This window comes from Eulemur rufifrons, chromosome 19 (assembly GCF_041146395.1).
Source record: "Eulemur rufifrons isolate Redbay chromosome 19, OSU_ERuf_1, whole genome shotgun sequence".
NCBI lineage: Eukaryota > Metazoa > Chordata > Mammalia > Primates > Lemuridae > Eulemur > Eulemur rufifrons.
In genome coordinates, this window is record NC_091001.1 from 85165348 (window position 1) to 85184186 (window position 18839).

Genomic DNA, 18839 nt, shown 5'->3' on the forward strand with positions numbered 1-18839 from the left:
GCTGGAATAAAGAGACCTAAGTTTTCTCAGTTGCAAAAATGAGAAGATTAAGTTAGATAATAACAATGAAAGCACCTTACATTTGAAAATGTTCAACATGTGAAAAGTCTTTTTATATAATTTCATTTGTTTTTCATATTAACCCTGTGGATACATAGAATTTTTTTATTTTAATGAAATTGAAATTTGAAGAAGTAACTTGACAAACTCATACTGCTGAAAGCTATAAATCTGTATTGCAAATGCAAATCTAGATTTCACATGTCCCCTCTACCTACACGATTCTATGAACAAAAGTATAGACTTCCTACAAAATTTGCAAAATAACCCAAATCCTAAAAACAATAACCTTTCCCTGTAAGATTACATCTGGGTCAAAAACTGAAATAATGGTGAAGATTTGCTTTTTGAGCACTAACTGAACTACACAAAGTCTATAGTAAAATAAAAAATAAAATAAATTTTAAAAGCCTATTTACAGACTTTCCCCTAAAACCAATGTGCGCTGTAAATGTAGCTCATCAGAAGCCTGTACTTAATCCAAGAATTAAGTACTTTCTCACTGTGTTTGGTCCAATGGCTCAATTTTGTTAAACAATGTGATTATTTGCATTCTGTAAACCTGATCTGGTTCTATAAAATCTAACTGGGGAAAACTTCCATTACAAACAAGAAACATAAAAAGGGGAAAAAAAGCAAAACACATTTTCAGTCTAAAGCCAATAAAATCCATTCTGGTTTTGGTTAATTTTGATTTTAAGCTTTAAATTGCTGGTATCAATAAAATAGATAATTTGTCTTCTTGCTTATTTTATCTTGTGATGCTTTCCTATAAAATGCTTTGAGTACCTTCTATTAAGAATATGAGGTTCAAAATGATAACTGTTTGATGTGGTTTTAAACTAAGTGGAAGACTCAGAAAAGATTGAACCACTCAAATTAGTGCTGTTGTGAAAAGTTCAGTGAAAGTCCACAGTCAGGGGATTAACAGTGCTTTGCAGAGTGGGAGGCAGCCACAGAAAGCAAGGGGCAGGCATATTGAGGCACTTGATACTTTGGTGGTAGTAATTTTTAATTCATAGTTTATAGTAGTTTTAATTTTTACCTGTTTGTAATTAGCTATTCCAGATGTATTCGACCATACAGAGGCACACGATTCAGCATGCTTACAGGTTTGCCACGTTGCTGCAAAGCTAATTCCTTTCATAATTTCTCCCTTTGAATTAAGAAAATGGAGTTCCTTTTAAGTAAGAATATCTTCTAAGTGGAAACACACACACAATTATTGACCATTCCCACCTCAGTATAGATTGTCAGCTTCCTTATCTAGTGGAAGAGAGGGACTACACACAATGACCCTGGGTGAAGAAGGAAGAAAGACAAGTACAAAGAAGGGCAGCTGCTAAGTGTGATGCCCAGAAGACTGGGAAATACTAGTGAGACTAAGGCTTGGTTTGTGTTGGCTATTATTTTACCTTTACTTTTCATTCAGTGTTTCTGTGGATGTTGTAGATTTGTTTCAGGTCAAAGATTCTTCAGGCCATGATTCTACCCAGCCATCCTTACTAAAGGAGGTGCATGTTTCCATTGTATGAGCCATGAAATTTACAAAGCATCCCCCTGCATGGTGGACAATGATGAAATGGCGATGAAAATCATGCATTTTCCATTGTTGTTAGCATCAGTTTTTAATTAAAAAGAGAGGAAGAAAGGAAAGGTTTTCTACGAAGAGTGGTGAATTAGACTTCCACACCAGAGAAGAAAAACACTAGGATAATGGCAGAGTAAATGAATACCAGATGTTGATTTTGAGTCTGGAGATGAATTTTAATCCTGAGCCTGGTATCCACTAGCTTTGAGGCATTGGCTAATTTCATTAAGTCTCAGTTTACTTATCTGTATGAGAGGTGAACAGGGAGATTTCTATGACCACTGATTGAGAAATTGTGTTTCTAGGTTGGAAAGTGTAGTGTTTGGGAAGGCAAAGGCTGAACTTGAGTGGAAAATGACTAATGCTATTTTGATGACAAAGCTGGGAATGGGTGATTAGTCGAAGGGCGCTAAACATTGGTATTTGCAAGTGACTTAACATGAGGAATTATTTGTTACAGAGCAAACATGAGGCTTAGTGAGGTAGCCAGAACAGCCTTCTAGGGAAACAACATTGGCAGCTGAATCCTGAAAAATTTTCCAGCAAAACTAGCCAAAAGGTTAGTAATGACCAAGGAGAGAATTTCTCCCTTTAAAACTGGATATACAAATTTTCCATATGGCAGAATTCAGACAAGAACTTCCATGGAGGCCAACAGAAAAAAAGAAATGGGGAAGGCTACCCTCTACATAAAGATACAGATTGGGGCTCAAGCATGTAAACAGAATTGTAGGGAAAATAAACATTCACCTCTAAAAAAGCTAAATCCCAAGTAGGTCATCCAAAGAAAAACATCAAACATTAATAATATTTTGGGAAATCTAATTAAAATTTTTAATTGTTAAATGTCAAATGTTGAGCTCTTGTGGCGAGATTATGTGTGAATTTTTTTCTTCCTTTCTGCATTTGTCAAATTCTCAACAATGAACAAGCATTACTTTAATAAGCAGAAAAACACTTTAAGAAAAAGAACATACGTTATCCTAAAACAATCCACATTATTTTATTTATATTTAGTGAGAAAGAATCTGTGAAATACAAACTTGCTAATACAAATTATTGTTCATTCTGGCAACTTATTATGTTTCACATAAACAAGGACAACTGTTTAGAAGCAAGTTTAGTTTTGTCTAGGTTACCAGGAAAAGCAAGAGCCAAAGGGATACACTGAAAATTTGGTTTAAAAAAATCTGTCATTGATTTTTACTGACCTCCCCCATCATATCAGTAAATTAGCTTTACTGATAAACTTTAGTTCCTGTTTTCTTTTCTCCTTGCTCTCTGTAATGATAATAATTATTATGATGACAATCACTTACTGAGTGCTTATTATGTTCCAAGTCCTGTTCTACTTTCCTATGTAACCATCCCCTCGACAACGTTATGATATAATTATTCCATGTTTACAGATGAGAAAACTAAGATATAAGGTCACCCACATGAGGTCACAGACAGTCCCATTCCAAAAATCTCAGTTGTTGACTTGACACAATATTGTTTATGGTCATAATAGAAATAGGTAATATTCATTTAGCACCTACTATGTGTCAGACTCTGTGTTAAACATTTATATATATTATCACAATTAATACTTATAGCAATCAAATGAAATACCCACTATTATTATAACCCTTTTGCAGAGCAGGAATTTGAGCCTCAGTAGGAGAAGGAAACTAAAATGGGTACAGGTAGTGAATGGCGGAGTGAGAATTCTGCAATCTGAGTCCCTTTCCTAAGAAAGTATTTTAGGTCTTTTTACCCCACCATTACTGTGGAATCACTCTGAGCCATGGTGACATTGGCACAATTAGCTTTAATAATTATGTTATTTATGGAAACAAATTAACACTGGAATACAGTTATGTGCCCCATAATGGCATGACATTTCAGTCAATGACAGACTATGTATATGACATTGATCCCATAAGATTATAATTCTATATTTTTACTGTACCGTTTTTTATGTTTAGGTAGGTTTAGATACACAAATACTTACCGTTGTATTACAATTGCCTACAGACTGACTGTAGTTCAGTTGAATTCTTAGAGAACTTTTACAGAATACCTTCAGAATAAACAAAACTGAGCCCAACCTGCCTTTCCAACCTTATAGTCCACTCGATAAGTATTCTTCTTATTTAATTTTTTATAAACCATAGGCTGCCATTGTGAAATGCAAACCTCAAATCCAGACATATTTATAGATTTCATATTATGAAAACACAAGTATTGATTACTTAATCTAATATAAAATAGCAAAAAAATATTAAACATGGAATAAAAATGTGAAATTTAAAAATCAGCTTCAATTCACTGATTATTGATTTATTTTAGCTATATTCAAGAAAATAACCAAAATTCATCTTTAATAATATTTTATACAAATACATGCAGAGAGAGATTGATTTGCCACTGTGTATTTTATGGATATGGACACAGAGTGGGAAGGAACGAAAGGAGAGAAGGAGAATTTGAATTTAAAAAGTTAAGAAACCCCAGCTTATTTCCTGATGTTCTGCTTTGAAGCTGGCCTCTTTCTGACAGAGACGCTTTCAACACATTCTGGCTGCTGTCCTGTAACATTTCAGGAGTGAAATTCTTCCATTGTTTTCTGCAAAACTCTTTACTTTGAACAAAGAAACTCGACAAAGGAGGAAGGCCCAAAGGTCTCAATAATCTCTGGAAAGAGTCTAATTACAACCAGGAGTGTTTAAAATGTTCAGGAAGAAGAGAACTTTTGAAAAGATGGGAAACAAACAGTCTCTTTGAAATCTAGCAGCATCAATTTCATTGTCATTCTAAATCCTTACAAAAGGCAGTGGCAAATTGAGGAGTGAAAGTAGTTTCTAAAACTAAACCAAAGATGTTTATGTCTTCAGTTTATAGAAAAGATGCCCTTTGCCAAAACACATTCCTTTTTTTTTTTTTTTTTTTTTTGAGACAGAGTCTCACTCTGTTGCCCAGGCTAGAGTGAGTGCCGTGGCGTCAGCCTAGCTCACAGCAACCTCAAACTCCTGAGCTCAAGCGAGCTCCTGTCTCAGCCTCTCGAGTAGCTGGGACTACAGGCATGCGCCACCATGCCCGGCTAATTTTTTCTATATATATTTTTAGCTGTCCATATAATTTCTTTCTATTTTTAGTAGAGGTGGGGTCTCGCTCTTGCTCAGGCTGGTCTCGAACTCCTGAGCTCAAACGATCCGCCCACCTCGGCCTCCCAGAGTGCTAGGATTACAGGCGTGAGCCACCGCGCCCGGCCACCAAAACACATTCTTAACCTTACCCTCAATGTTGAAGAATTTGTTAAAACAATTTTGTTCTAGAGAATCACCATTCAAGGAGTACAGTTAAGATTTCAGATTATAGACAAATATGTAGTCCTAAGAATAAATGAGAATCCTCCAACATTTTGTTCAAAGTTCCCCTTTCATAGAATTTGTGCAATGCTGGTATTATTTAATGATAAAAAATTAGGCCAAGATCTTTGTTGACATATTTTTTTTTTTTTGTTTGTTTGTTTGTTTTTCAGCTCATTAAGGGGGTACAAAAGATCAGGCTATATACATTGCCCATGCCTCCCCATCCCCCCGAGTCTGAGCTTTAGTTATGTCCATTTCCTAGACAGTGCACATCACTCTCATCATATAGGTGTGCACTCCTCCCCTCCCCCCACCCCATCCCCCCCAGAGAGAACTTCAAACGTGTCCATTCCCCAGGCAGTGCGCAACGCACTCATCAAGTAGGTATACACCCATCCCTTCCACCCAGCCCCGACCTCTGTCCAATACCCAATTGGTGTGAATCCCAAATGTGCACTCAGGGAAACCAGTTTGCTGGTGAGTACATGTGGTGCTTGTTTTTCCATTCTTGGGATATTTCACTTAATAGAGTGGGTTCCAGCTCACTCCAGGAGAGCCAAAGAGATGCCATATCGCCATCATTTCTAATAGCTGAGTAATATTCCATGGTATTCATATACCACATTTTGCTAATCCATTCATGAATCGATGGGCATTTGGGTTGTTTCCACATCTTTGCGATTGTGAATTGTGCTGCTATAAACATTCGGGTGCAGGTGTCTTTTTTATAGAATGACTTTTGTTCTTCTGGGTAGATGCCCAGTAATGGGATTGCTGGATCGAATGGTAGGTCTACTTGAATCTGTTTAAGGTATCTCCACATTGCTTTCCACAGGGGCTGCACTAGTTTACAGTCCCACCAGCAGTGTATGAGAGTACCTGTCTCTCCACACCCACGCCAACATGTATAGTTTTGAGACTTTTTGATAAAGGCCGTTCTCACTGGAGTTAAGTGATATCTCATTGTGGTTTTGATTTGGAGTTCCCTGATGATTAGAGATGTTGAACACTTTTTCATATGTTTGTTAGCCATTTTTATATCTTCTTTTGAAAAATTTCTATTCATGTCCTTTGCCCACTTTTTGATAGGGTTGTTCGATTTTTTCTTACTGATTTTCCTGAGTTCTAAATAGATTCTTGTTATCAGTCCTTTATCTGATGTGTAGTATGCGAAAATTTTTTCCCATTCTGTAGGTTGTCTATTTACTCTGACATATTTCAACATGGTGCCCAATGCTTGATCCACTTTATTTTTCACTGAATGGACAAATTGTCTCAGCATGCACATTTAGGTAGCAAACCCAAGATTCATATTACTTTATCCTCCTTAAGACTGAAGTTTATTGACTGCAAAGGAATGGGGCAATGGTAAGTTATAAATTTTCTATATCACAAAATTATGGTCAATTTTTAATACACCCAATGTCATTTTCTCTTAATGAACTTTACTCATGTGATTTTCTCAGCAGCCTACTATAATAGGACAGAACATTGGAGAAATACTGGAATGCCCAGCATTTTGTTTATTGGAACAATAACTGTGGATCGCTGTGGCCAACCGGCATGTCTTCTAGGGACAGGAAAGCTGCTCATAAGTTTTTCTCTTGAGACTAAACCTGACAATTGATTTCTAAAAGGAGAAAGACCAGAGAAGAATTACATTTATTCCTATTTTGCATTTGAAAAAATGAATTGGTGGGCATTCAGTTTCAAAAGTGAGCAGAGGGAAACAAAATAGGGCAAGGTTATGTTGTAAACCCCCCACTCCAGTGCTCTCTAAAACTCCCCTGGTCTCCCTGGGAACAGCAGGACTTCAGCTTTCGCTGCCTCCTGCTCTGCTTGAAGCAATGATTTCAATAACCGCTTGACAATGCAAAGAGATCAAGGCATGGATGATAAGGCCTCCCAGAAAATTACTTTGATTTAGCTACTTTAGCAGCTCTCATCTTTGGAATCTATTTACATTACAGAATAGCACCATCACTGTTTGTCAGGCTTTGCTTCAGGAGGAATTCCAGGAAAAGGATGGTTTCCGATAACCTGTGCGTATCCAGCTAGTGGTAAATCCCAGGACCTGGCAGAGCTGGAGCTGGGAAGCTACACACAGTAGCTCTTGTGCTCAATGTTTCTTTTGAGTTTAGTGTTCTGTATTTGGATGCCCTACTATATGGTATTTGATCCAAAACATTTGATCCATGGCATGGACTTGAGGTATTTCTCATTACTCCATGGACCATTTCCTGACCCCCACCTCACCATCTGCCAACGGCCCTTTGTGGTGACTGGGGTGGGCAGGCAAGTAATACTCTTTCTCAACTAGTGATAACAGTGCCTGACGTTTTATATCCCTTTACTAAATAATTTTTGCATGCATATATTATTTGATCTTTGCAACAACCTGTGAAGTTTTATTATATTTGATAAACAATGACACCCACTATTTGATCATCACAACACTGTGATCATCATAATTGCTGTAAGGGGAGTTTTATTATCCCTATTTGATGTTTAGAAAGATGCCGGAACTGATCCAAATACCTCAGCTAGAAAGTAGCAGAGCTAAGTTATGAACCCAGGTAGTCTGTGTCCCAGTTTAATGTTCTTAACATTTGAGAAAGCAAACAATCGATTTACGTCATGATCTAGTCCTTTTTCTATAACTATACTAGCATGGGATGTTGAGCAAATTCCCAAGTGAATCCATGCCCAGAGTTTCTCACCAATAATCTAAATATGTTGTAAAGATATTAGTGGAAATAATATGAATAGCAGCCTGTTCTTATCCTATTTGGAGTGTTTCCTAGAGGGAGGGGTTGATTTGGGTCACTTATAGAAAATGACAAGAGTATATGCATGGATCTTCTTTGACTGCCCCTTTCTTTCCCTAACCCCAAATCACTAAGCGACTCACCAATCTATTTTTTAAATGAAAAAAAAAAGGCTTAAAATGCACCAGGAATTTAAACCAAGTGATACAGAGGCGATCCATGCCAACCTTATCATTCCTCATAGGTGGAGAAAAATAAATGCCAACAAAGGAGCAAGAGAATGCCCAAGGTGACGTGAAGAAAGCTATTGACTTTGCAAGGGCAGCAGGCATCCCTGTGATTATAGTTCTTTCCTTTCCTTTTACAATGAATGTCATAAAAGAAATACTTCTTCTGACATTTTCATAATACTTTATACTTTGGGGAAAAGAAACAAGCTCAGGAAGGCAGCCTGAGGTTACAGCCACCAGAAATGCTTAGCGTGTCAAAGCACAACATCAATAGCCCCTGATGCTGGAGGAGGCAGCCAGCATTCTGTGCGAGATCCTCAGGAAGGGAATAGGGTGAGGGGTGGTGTAGCTGACAGACACCACAATGGCACTTAGCTTTGATGTCAGTGGTTTCGCTGTCACATGGCATGCAGTACCCTAGTTTTCTGTTTGGCAGTACTAGCAAAATTTGAAACTCCTCGCTGAAAACTCCCAACATTCTCACAACCTTTTCTCATCCAAGGAAACAGCCTTTTCCAAAGACGAAGATTTAGCCTGAAGCTTGTTTATTTTTTTATTTAAATAACAGCTTTATTAAGACATAATTCACCTACCATAGAATTCACCCATGTAAAATGTACGATTCATTGGGTTTTAGCATGTTCTCAGAATTGTACAACTGCTACTGCAATCAATTTTAGAGCATTTCATTACCCCAAAATGAAATCCCATACACATTAGCAATCATCCCACTCCCTGCCCTTTTATCCCCAACCCCCTATCTCTAGGCAACCACTCATCTACTTTCTGTCTCTGGATTTGCCTGTTCTGGACTTTTTCATATAAATGGACTCATACAACATGTGGCCTTTTTTTGTCTGGCTTCTTTCATTTAGAATGTTTTCATGGTATATGGTAACTCTTATTTTTAAACATTTGAGGACTTTTCCAAAGTGGCTGCACCATTTTACATTCCTACCAGCAGTGTATGAGGGTTCCAATTTCTCTACATTTTCACCAGCACTTGTTATCATCTGTCTTTTTGATTATAGTCATCCTAGTGGGTGTGACTTGGTATCTCATTGTGGTTTCATTTGCATTTCCCTAATGGCTAATGACGTGGAGCATCTTTTCTTGTACTTATTGGCCATTCAGCTATCTTCTTTGGAGAAGTGCCTATTCAGATCTTTTGCTCATTTTTTGGCTGGTTTGTCTTTTTGAGTTGTAGGAGTCTATCCTGAAGCTTTTAACATCAGGTCCACTGTGGATCAAATTTCAAACTCATTTCACCTGATGACATCACTCTATGGTCAGAGAAGATGCTGGATTCATGTGTGGTCAGTCCTGGGTCACTTCTTTCTTGAGTCTGAGAGTGTGGTGGCTGACATGTGGCAAAGTTCCAGTTGCACTGCATGGCCTCTAAGTGACATGACTCAGAGGCTTTCTGAGTGGGAGGCATGAGGCAATACTATCTTCTGTGGCAATTAAAACTCTTAGTTTGTCTACTCTCTAGGTGTAACCACTGTTGTGTAAAAGCCTATCACCACTTTTCCTATCACTTTGTTGAGAAGGAAATTATTCTGCATGAGCGTAAATTCTGCTGCCTCAATGCTAAAGGTATTTTCTCACCTATAACTATTAAGGTTGCCTGCAGAGACCAGCATTTTCTGAGAAGGGAAAGCAACAACTTTAAGGACGCTATATAATCCAGAAAAGAACACCCGTGAAGGGCAAAGCGAAATGTTTATCCCATGTTTCCACCAAGATTGCTAACTATTAATAGATTTATGGTTCAGTTTTGACTTTCTTACAATTCTATCCATTCTTTATTTTGATGGGTTCTTTCAAAGATCAGGACATACATTCTGACTTTCCATGAGCCAGTTCCCAGCCCCAGATGCATATTAGAACCACCTAAAAAACTTCTAAAAACTATATTGATGCTGGGGGGGGGGAGGGTCACATAACCAGAGTTTGGTTTAACTGATCTGGAGTGGGTTTAGGCACTTATAGTTTGCAAAGCCTCACAGGTGATTTTAATATGCAGCCAGGTCCAAAACACAAGACCAACTATTACCAGCCTCTTAATTTATTGTCCAACTTAATAAAAAAAAAAACCCATTGTCCACTCTAGATTGGTGCTTCTCAGACTTTGACATGTATAGGCGTCATCTGGGGATCTTGTTAAAAGGCACATTCTGATTCTGCGGGTCTGGATGAGGCCTGAGATTCTGCCATTCTAACACGCTTCCCACGAAGGGTGAGGTTGAGACTGAGGCTACCGGTTGGCTATCAAAGTCCCCAGGGCTGGTGAAACCCTACACCATTCTTGGCCCTTTTCAATTAAACCTTTATCTCCTCAAGGGTTTAACTTTTTAAGGCAGCCATCATGAACTATAATATGTGCTGCCATCTTTTTAAAACCAGAATTGAAATTCCATCATTGTTCGTACAGTCTTTGTTAATGTAAAGAGGAAACAATAAACCTCTATCTTAATTTAAAATAATGATCCAGATCCTTTAAAGTGGTCACAAAATACTGCACAGTTGAATGAATAAGGGACCTAGCGGTTGACTCTGAGTCATATAATTGAAAGTCATTGGTCCTTGGAGCCAGTTACAGGAGAGTCACTTTGTCACCTTGGGACTTACTAACTTCTCGGAGAGTCACTGTTTTCTCTGACAACTGTAGGTATGAGGAATTACTTCTAGGGCAGTTCTGACGATCTGTGAATTAAGAAATGCAAAGTGCCCATCATTCCATTGACCTCTGATGATGCCTAAAGAGAGGGCGAATCTTTAAATATATAATAAAATGAAAGTCACTGCAGCATCTAAATATGTGAAATCCTCACTAAAATCTTTTATGTGAGAATTTAGACAGGAATCTCTTCTCTCTCACCCTCCAACTTATCTTTTTCTCATCTTCCCCCAAACATCAAGGGCAGCCTTAGAGGGAAAAAAACCCACAGAAGGACAAAATGAGGCTTATATTGAAAAAGAGACTGTGATACCACTTCAGCTTAACAATGAGAGACTAAAATATATTTTGAAGAGACTTTCTTTTTCAATCACTAATAAAGCCACCTTTCTTTCCTTTCCGACTGTCTGCCTGAGTCACCACCAGATATAGGACTCCTTGTTAGTCTGTTTGAAGGTGTTCGGGTCTTTTGTGACCCATCAGATAAGAAAAAGAGACAGAGAAGTAAAGTATAGGTAGGGGTTTGGTATCATCATGTGAAAGGCCCTGCAAAAATCAAAAGGGATGATCTGTATTTTTCCACTAAATAAATTGATCTTTCTTAACCAATTTTTTTTTTTTTTTTTTTTTTAAGAAGTGGAACCAAAATGTACTTCCATAAAAATTTTGGCCACATTGAGAAATATTTTAATGTTATAAGATATGTAACTGCTTTGCTAATTTCCAGAAAATACAATTTTATAGTATGATGTTCACATTTAAAGAGTTGTAAAAAAAATGAGTTCTCCTAACCTTGTTCATAATAATTGTGGTAGTTGAAAATTGCTTGACACCAGTTTTTCTGTTTGTTCCTTATCAGTGCAATAATAATGCAAGAATTGTGTTTGGATGAAGGGCTACATCTACCCAATATTTTCAGTCTTGTTTTTGTTAACCTGTCAATTTAGAGAAGTGACAGCAGCTATCTGACTGCTTCCTTTGGTAAACAGAACAGCCAGCATGGATCTGTGTGCTCAGGGAGATGGAGTCCTTGCCACAGTGCAAAAGGCCTGTCGACATGGGATTGGTGTGGCAATGGGGCAGACTGGAAAACGCCCGAGGTCCATTCAGTCCTTGAGATTGTGGATCTACTGCAAAACTATGAGGAACAGGGCATGCTTTTGCTGATTATCAAGTCAGAATAACTGGTGTCTTCACTAAGCCAACCCCATGCCATGTAACAACCCGCGTGATGGAAGACATAGCCCTGTGGCTTTCCTATGCATTAGGCTCCAGAAAGTGAGAAGGCCTCCCAAGGATATGTTCCTTCAAAAATTACATTGGTTTATTTCACCTTTGCTACTTTTGCTAAGAGAAATAGTTCTGTTCTGAAACAAGAGGTGAACATTACCAATGCCTTTCTACTTTTTGACTCTGTTGATTTAAGGGCTAATTCATAAGGACTGACTTCATCCTGCCACTTTAGACCCACTGAAATGTCCTTTAATAATCAAGTTTCCTATTAATAGCTTTACCGTGCAAGAGGAGTTAAATCAATATATAATTTAATGGCTTCTCCTGTCAGGGTCATTATTGATTCTATTACTAATGATTTTTAAATGATATGCCATTATGCAAATTCCATCTATTTTAGAAGTCTTTGCCAGGCACCTACAGAAGTACTTTTTTCTTTTTCTTCATCTTCAAATTTCTAGTATCACAGTTATCCAATACTTAAATATTTTCTAAGGATTGAGCTTCCAGTGAATAGAGATTCTCTAATGATAAATGGTAAATGTTTATTTTATTATACAAATTGTCTGGGGCTGTATAACAATATTTCTCACACTCATAAGCTACTCCAGAGTATAGAAAATAAAGCTATTACCACAATAAAGGATTACAATCTATGATATTCACCAAAGATAAGAAACAATAGGCTGTTTGCTTGTTTATATTTATATGTGAATATGTTGTCATACTGCTCTGTGGGCATGAAAGTGGTGCCTTTCCTACACAAACACTCACCGCATTAATAAGGTGACTTCCACCATCCCCACTGTGGATTCTTTATTTCTACAATCCAGTAAAATACGTGATAAGATGCAGGCTGGGTCAGGAATACAAGATGAAGAAATATAACATCAAATATTTGTAAGTAACACAAGCAAGAACATTGCAACCTGACTCTCTCACAGTGGGAGTGGTTTCAGTTTGATGTACCCTACGATGAAGTGCCTTGATAGTGGATGCTGGGCCATGAGGTCTGGCAGACAGTAGCACAGCCCTTTCAGTGTCCATCAGTACTATCCCACTCTTAGTTGCATGGTACTGATTGTTTTAGTAGAAATGTACAACTATAGTTTAAGGTTGCAATACTGTAAGGTGGCAATTAAATACCTAAAATGCCTGAGTTTTGATGACAAAGAGAAGAGACATTTGGTAGGTTTTTGTAGGTTAAATTTGATCCATAGAAGAGTTTATGTCTTATATAGATATTTTATATAAGATAGATGTATCTTACAACATCAAATTCAGTTCTGAAATAAAAAGTCCAAATATCATCATTCTTTACATCTGTCCTCTTACGCTTTCCCTGATATTTTGTATTTTTGGGAAATTGGGAAATAATTTAATATCCCAGCTTATTCAGGGCAGGCTAATTTTTTATACTAAAAAAAATATGTGAATTCCAAAAGCATAGCTCTAAAAGTTAGAAAAGAACTGTTCATGGCATACATGTAACTGGACTTTTGCATACTGTTGGTAGTTTTGTAAATATCTAGCTACTCTAAAAAATGATTGTTACTTTTGTCATTTATAGCTAAAATGCTCAGCAAAAATAAGTATTTCAGTCTTTAAGGACAGAGCTGAAATAGAAAAGGTAGTTTCACGAACTCCAACTTCTTAGGAGTGAGAAATTGGGATGTGAGCTTCATGCAGGGATTTTCTTTAGCTGAGGAACAGAGAGTACTTATGGGGCCTCAAGGGACCAGAACCAATCACTTGGTCTCACTTCTACAATGCTAAGCCAAGGAAGCAAGTCTTAAGCATTTGGCATTAATGGATGGGAAATTCAGAGAATTAAAAGCAACTTCTATCTATGCCTCCCTCAACACTAAGAAAGAAAACTAATGGTCTTTAGCATGTGTAGGTCTAAATGAAACTTGATGGCTTTGATCAATAAAATAGAAACAAAATTATAAACCAACTTCCTTCCAGAAGACCTAGAAAACTCCACCAAACTTAAAGACTCTCTATGGTATGCCATTAAAACTTTGTGTCTAGACAAACTGATTGTTTCAAAAATTTTAATCAGAAATGTTCTTGGCCAATGTTATTGAAAAAAAATTTCAAGGACAAATCAGTGTCTAGGGGGAGCAAGTTGTAATATATGAAATGTTTAAGCCCTTATTAATTTAGGTAACATTAGATTGATTTATTCTCAGAGTCATCAAGGATGCTCACAGAAAGTTGGAATTTGCATAATATTTGCATTTGTCCTACCTGCCTGTCAATCACTCACAGCCATAGGATCATAGGGCAAGAAGTACTGGAGTTTAGATTATGGGAAGAATTCTTATCGGAATACTTTGTTGTATCGGTAGACTTTGAAAGTAGTGTAAATGGCATATTTAGTGAAAGTTAAAACTAAATTTTGGGAGAGATGAAAATAACCACAACATCATGACTCCCACCTGCCGCCACCTCACTTTCAAAACAGCTGTTGAGAGGCCACAGCTTCCGTCTTTAGAAAGGCAAACAAAACATGAACAACTTCCTGTTGTGGCCCAGCAAGAAAACCTGACTAACCTGAGCAAGAGTTTGATTCTAGGACACTGGGTGGGGTAAGATAAAAGACTTTATATTTTCTTTTGTGATGTTTGTATACATTTATTACTTTAGTAAAATTTCATGATAAAAATATTACATTTGGAAATATAGTAAATCACAATGAAAGAAAAAATAACCCATAAGCCAGTCACTCAGAGGTAACCTCCACTAACGTTTTGATACGATTTATTGATGTGTTCTAAAAGAGTGAATTCCAGGGCACAGCTTAGACAATCTGCTGATGAAGGCATTCACTAAATAAATATATTTTTCTCTTCTTATTGTGATCTGTGTTTTTCTGCTTTTCCTTCTCATGATGGTGATAAACCTATTAGTACTGAGTGCTGTATTTTGCCCAAAATAATCCGATGGCCCTGGGCAGGGGAGCTATGCACTGGATGACCTCTCCAACCTTTCAGACCTATCTGATACCCATTCTTGAAGAAAAAAACTCACAGTACAGAAGTTTCTCAATTGCTGTTTGTCTGGAAGTGCCACTTGTTAACCTTGCTATCCTCTTGTCTATGTTCCTTCTCTTCTCTTTCCTATTCCCCTTGTTCGTCAATTTCTATTCTTCTCTGTTTCAGCAAAACAATATCTGTCAAGGTAATTGATGATGAGGAGTATGAGAAAAACAAGACCTTCTTCCTTGAGATTGGAGAGCCCCGCCTGGTGGAGATGAGTGAGAAGAAAGGTGGGGGAGCTGCTCCGGGGCTGAGCCCAACAGCTTCAGCTGGCCTGTGCCACCCCTGGAAGCCTGCACTCTTCAGAACATGACTTACAACGCACACATCCCTCCGCCTATGTAACAGGGCATAGATCTCACGCTGCGCCACGGCAGGCAGACCTGTAGCTACATTGGCCGGTTTGGGCCACTCCGCATATCAGAGTCTGAGAGGTTAATTTTCAGGGCGGTCAATCAAACTTCCATTTCTGGAAAAGTTGGTGCAGATGCCATGCAATGCCAAAATGATGCCAACTTTTTTATTTATCTTCCTAATTTGGGGTACCTACTGAGTACTAACCAAAGCAGGAAGAATTTGTGCAAGTGGTAAATTAGCAAAGCAAACTTAATGGGGGCCAGCCGAGAGTACCCAAGATGCCCTTTTACATACTTCAGGAGGTCCATGTGCTGCCAGTTCTCCCTCCATAACATCACAGTAACATTCAGCTTGGTGGACACCAAGAGCATGAGCGTGTGACTCCAACCATTTGTTTTGCCTTTGTCTTGTGTTCCCACAGGAAGATCATTACCATTAGAATATTTGACCATGAGGAATATGAGAAAGAGTGCAGTTTCTCCCTTGTGCTTGAGGAACCAAAATGGATAAGAAGAGGAATGAAAGGTGTGAGAGTATACAAAGACATACCAGCGAGAAATTGTACTCTTCTCTCTCCGTGTCTCCCTACTCTCACACTTAACTCTCTCCTCTTCCTCAGCTTCCAAGTACTATACTTCATTGCCTTTGAAGCTTTAGCCTTTTCATTTCCCTCCCCTAACTCACAATTGCACCAGGCAATGCCCGTTCTCTTTGGAAAATGCCAACTAACCTTGACTGCAACCGGATTTAATAATACTGGAAAGACATTTTGTAATTCAGAAATGAAGATATCAAAGAATGTGTTTAGTTTTTCATTCCTTAGGGTTCATTCTAAAATGTTGCTACAATTGTTAAATCTCCCCTAAGATGTTAGTGATAAAGACTACTTAATACCTTTTCAAGCATATACCAGTAAAGTTGGAAGGAAAAAAAAAATCTACTTAATACTAATTATCAGTAGGAGATGAGTCTAATGGCAACTAATAAAGAATTTCAAAAGCATTCAATAATTAGGCTTCTTTAGAGAACCCAGTTAAAAAATTAATAAGAATAAAAATCCTGAACAGGTAGTTATCAATATTCTCATTTTGATATGATGTTTTTTATATCATCAAACATGGCATTTAAAAGGTTCTATAAATCCAAAACCACAGCCGTTATCAACTTTCTTTAGTCAGAAGGACATGACCCTTCAGTAAGAATGTAACCCTTACTGAAGGTCCATCCAGCCTTACGCTCCAAAATCTTTTGATCCTTATAGAATTAATAAATTTTTAACATGCACAATGAAATGAAAAAAATAAAAGCAGCAGCCTCATAACTAGATTTTGTTGATTTATGCTTATACTTTTAGAAAATATTAGAAGAAAGAAGCCAATTTTCCTTCCTATCTTTAATTTCCTATCTATTTTATATGGCCTATATTTATTTAGGCAGAACAGGAATTTTTATCATCTTTACAGATGATTTTTCTTCCAAATTATTACTAGAACTTCCTACAATTATCTTCTAATAGTGGCCATTTTAAAAGGAATCCTGTTTACATATGTAAAATGAGCATACCACATGTTAATAGCTTTTACTAAGTGCATACCTACAATTGGTGAAAGCAGTATAGGAGATGATGACATGGACCACTTTGAATGAAATTTGCACTTTTATATGTAGGGTGGAAAAATAAAATATATAGTACAAATTCCTATATAGATCCAATATTTGGGAGAATTTAATCCCACATTTATGAGAACTCACTGACCTCATAATCCGTCAGAGGATCAAAAAAAAAGCATGTGTCCCTGACTTACTCAACTTCAAAATGACAACAAGAGCCTTTAGCGTGATGGAGAAAGGAGCACTTGGAACCCATTTTAATGCAGCCTGTTTAATATGCTCCATAGATAGTAGACAGAAGGAAAAGAGACCAGAAAATTGCACTGATTTCTCAGAAAGATGGGATCAAAATGTCTCATTAACATACAGAAAAAAGCACTTACTTCTAAATGTATTCCTCTTAACTCATGGAAGAGCATCTTGGATACAGCTCTTTCATTTGTCGTTTTAGTAAAGTATGCCCTCATGTAACCAATAAATTAAAATTCCTTAATAGCGCTGTCTAGTTTCATACCCACCAAGTAGATTCTTGTCACTATAAGTAAATTACTGACTCATTTTGGAAAGTATCCTTTAACGCTGCTTTATCATTAGAAAGAAAACTAGGCCTAAAAAAGTAATTGTAACATTCCCATCTACAACTCAGGAAGTAATTTATTGGATACATTTAGCCAGGTTGCTTTTACTAAAATGCTACAGTCTGGGTTTAAAGCACATAAACTGAGAGACAAATTATGTACATCTCCCTGGCTCTCCTCTCCTGACAGTTTTATGGAATTATATGTCCACTAGAAGGATTCTTGTTATCTAATAATGTGTAGAAATCACAGATAAGGACACAAATAAGCATGCATTCCTGGAACTATTAAACTTTAAGGATTTAAAAAACATAAATTCTTGGTGGCCAAAAGATCATCCAAATAGAATGCTCAGAGAGAGAGAGAGCTTTACCTTGGGTCAAAGTCCCCTTCCATGCAGGGCAGCCAAAATAGAATTCCCCAGGATGTTTCACCAGATCTCATTGAATAAAATGCACCATATCTAAGATCCTGGGTGATTTAAGACTTCTGTATGTTAGATCGACTAAATCTAGGCAATATTTAAAGCAGAAGACTCACTCAAATCAAGTTGAGAATTAATTTCATACAATGTTTCTGCTGATAAACTGTATTGTATCTACTGGTAAATTAGATATATACACCACGTATAAACATACATAGTAGAAATGTCTCATTAAATATAAAGAGATGGGCCGGGCGCGGTGGCTCACGCCTGTAATCCTAGCACTCTGGGAGGCCGAGGTGGGCGGATCGTTTGAGCTCAGGAGTTCGAGACCAGCCTGAGCAAGAGCGAGACCCCATCTCTACTAAAAATAGAAAGAAATTATATGGACAGCTAAAAATATATATAGAAAAAATTAGCCGGGCATGGTGGTGCATGCCTGTAGTCCCAGCTACTCGGGAGGCTGAGACAGGAGGATCGCTTAAGCCCAGGAGTTTGAGGTTGCTGTGAGCTAGGCTGACGCCACGGCACTCACTCTAGCCTGGGCAACAGAGTGAGACTCTGTCTCAAAAAAAAAATAAATAAATAAATAAATAAATATAAAGAGATGATATACAAGGTTCCATATATACAAATATATTTATGTATTAAATCACACATATTTGCAGAAATAACTGTAGGAATTTTTTATTTTGAAATATTCCCAATGCCACATTTCCTTGGGGTGCACCAAATTTTTTAGCAGTGCCTCCCTACCGCTCTAATCAGATCTGCCTGGATTTCTTTCTGCTGATATTCCTCTTACTTTCATTATTCATCTGGTCTCTTATTCTGTGTTTGTCTTTGTCTGTTTCCTTCACAGCCCTGTTATTGAATGAGCTTGGTAAGCATTTCATTTCTTGCATTT

The 18839-nt window shown here is 37.5% G+C and overlaps 1 protein-coding gene across 16 annotated transcripts in view; it reads left to right on the forward strand.

The window, feature by feature from the left end:
• The window catches only part of SLC8A1 (solute carrier family 8 member A1), a 293109-nt gene that overhangs the window by 216457 nt on the left and 57813 nt on the right, over positions 1-18839 (forward strand). For 3 of the 16 annotated variants that reach the window (XM_069493976.1, XM_069493974.1, XM_069493979.1), the window contains exons 2-3: positions 15086-15192; positions 18795-18815. In XM_069493976.1, the coding sequence (XP_069350077.1) occupies positions 15086-15192; positions 18795-18815 (128 nt within the window). Of the gene's footprint in view, positions 1-15085; positions 15225-15740; positions 15847-15871; positions 15897-16895; positions 16906-17725; positions 17746-18794; positions 18816-18839 lie in introns of all 16 variants that reach the window. The other 13 variants (XM_069493972.1, XM_069493970.1, XM_069493977.1 and 10 more) reach the window with 8 other exon arrangements.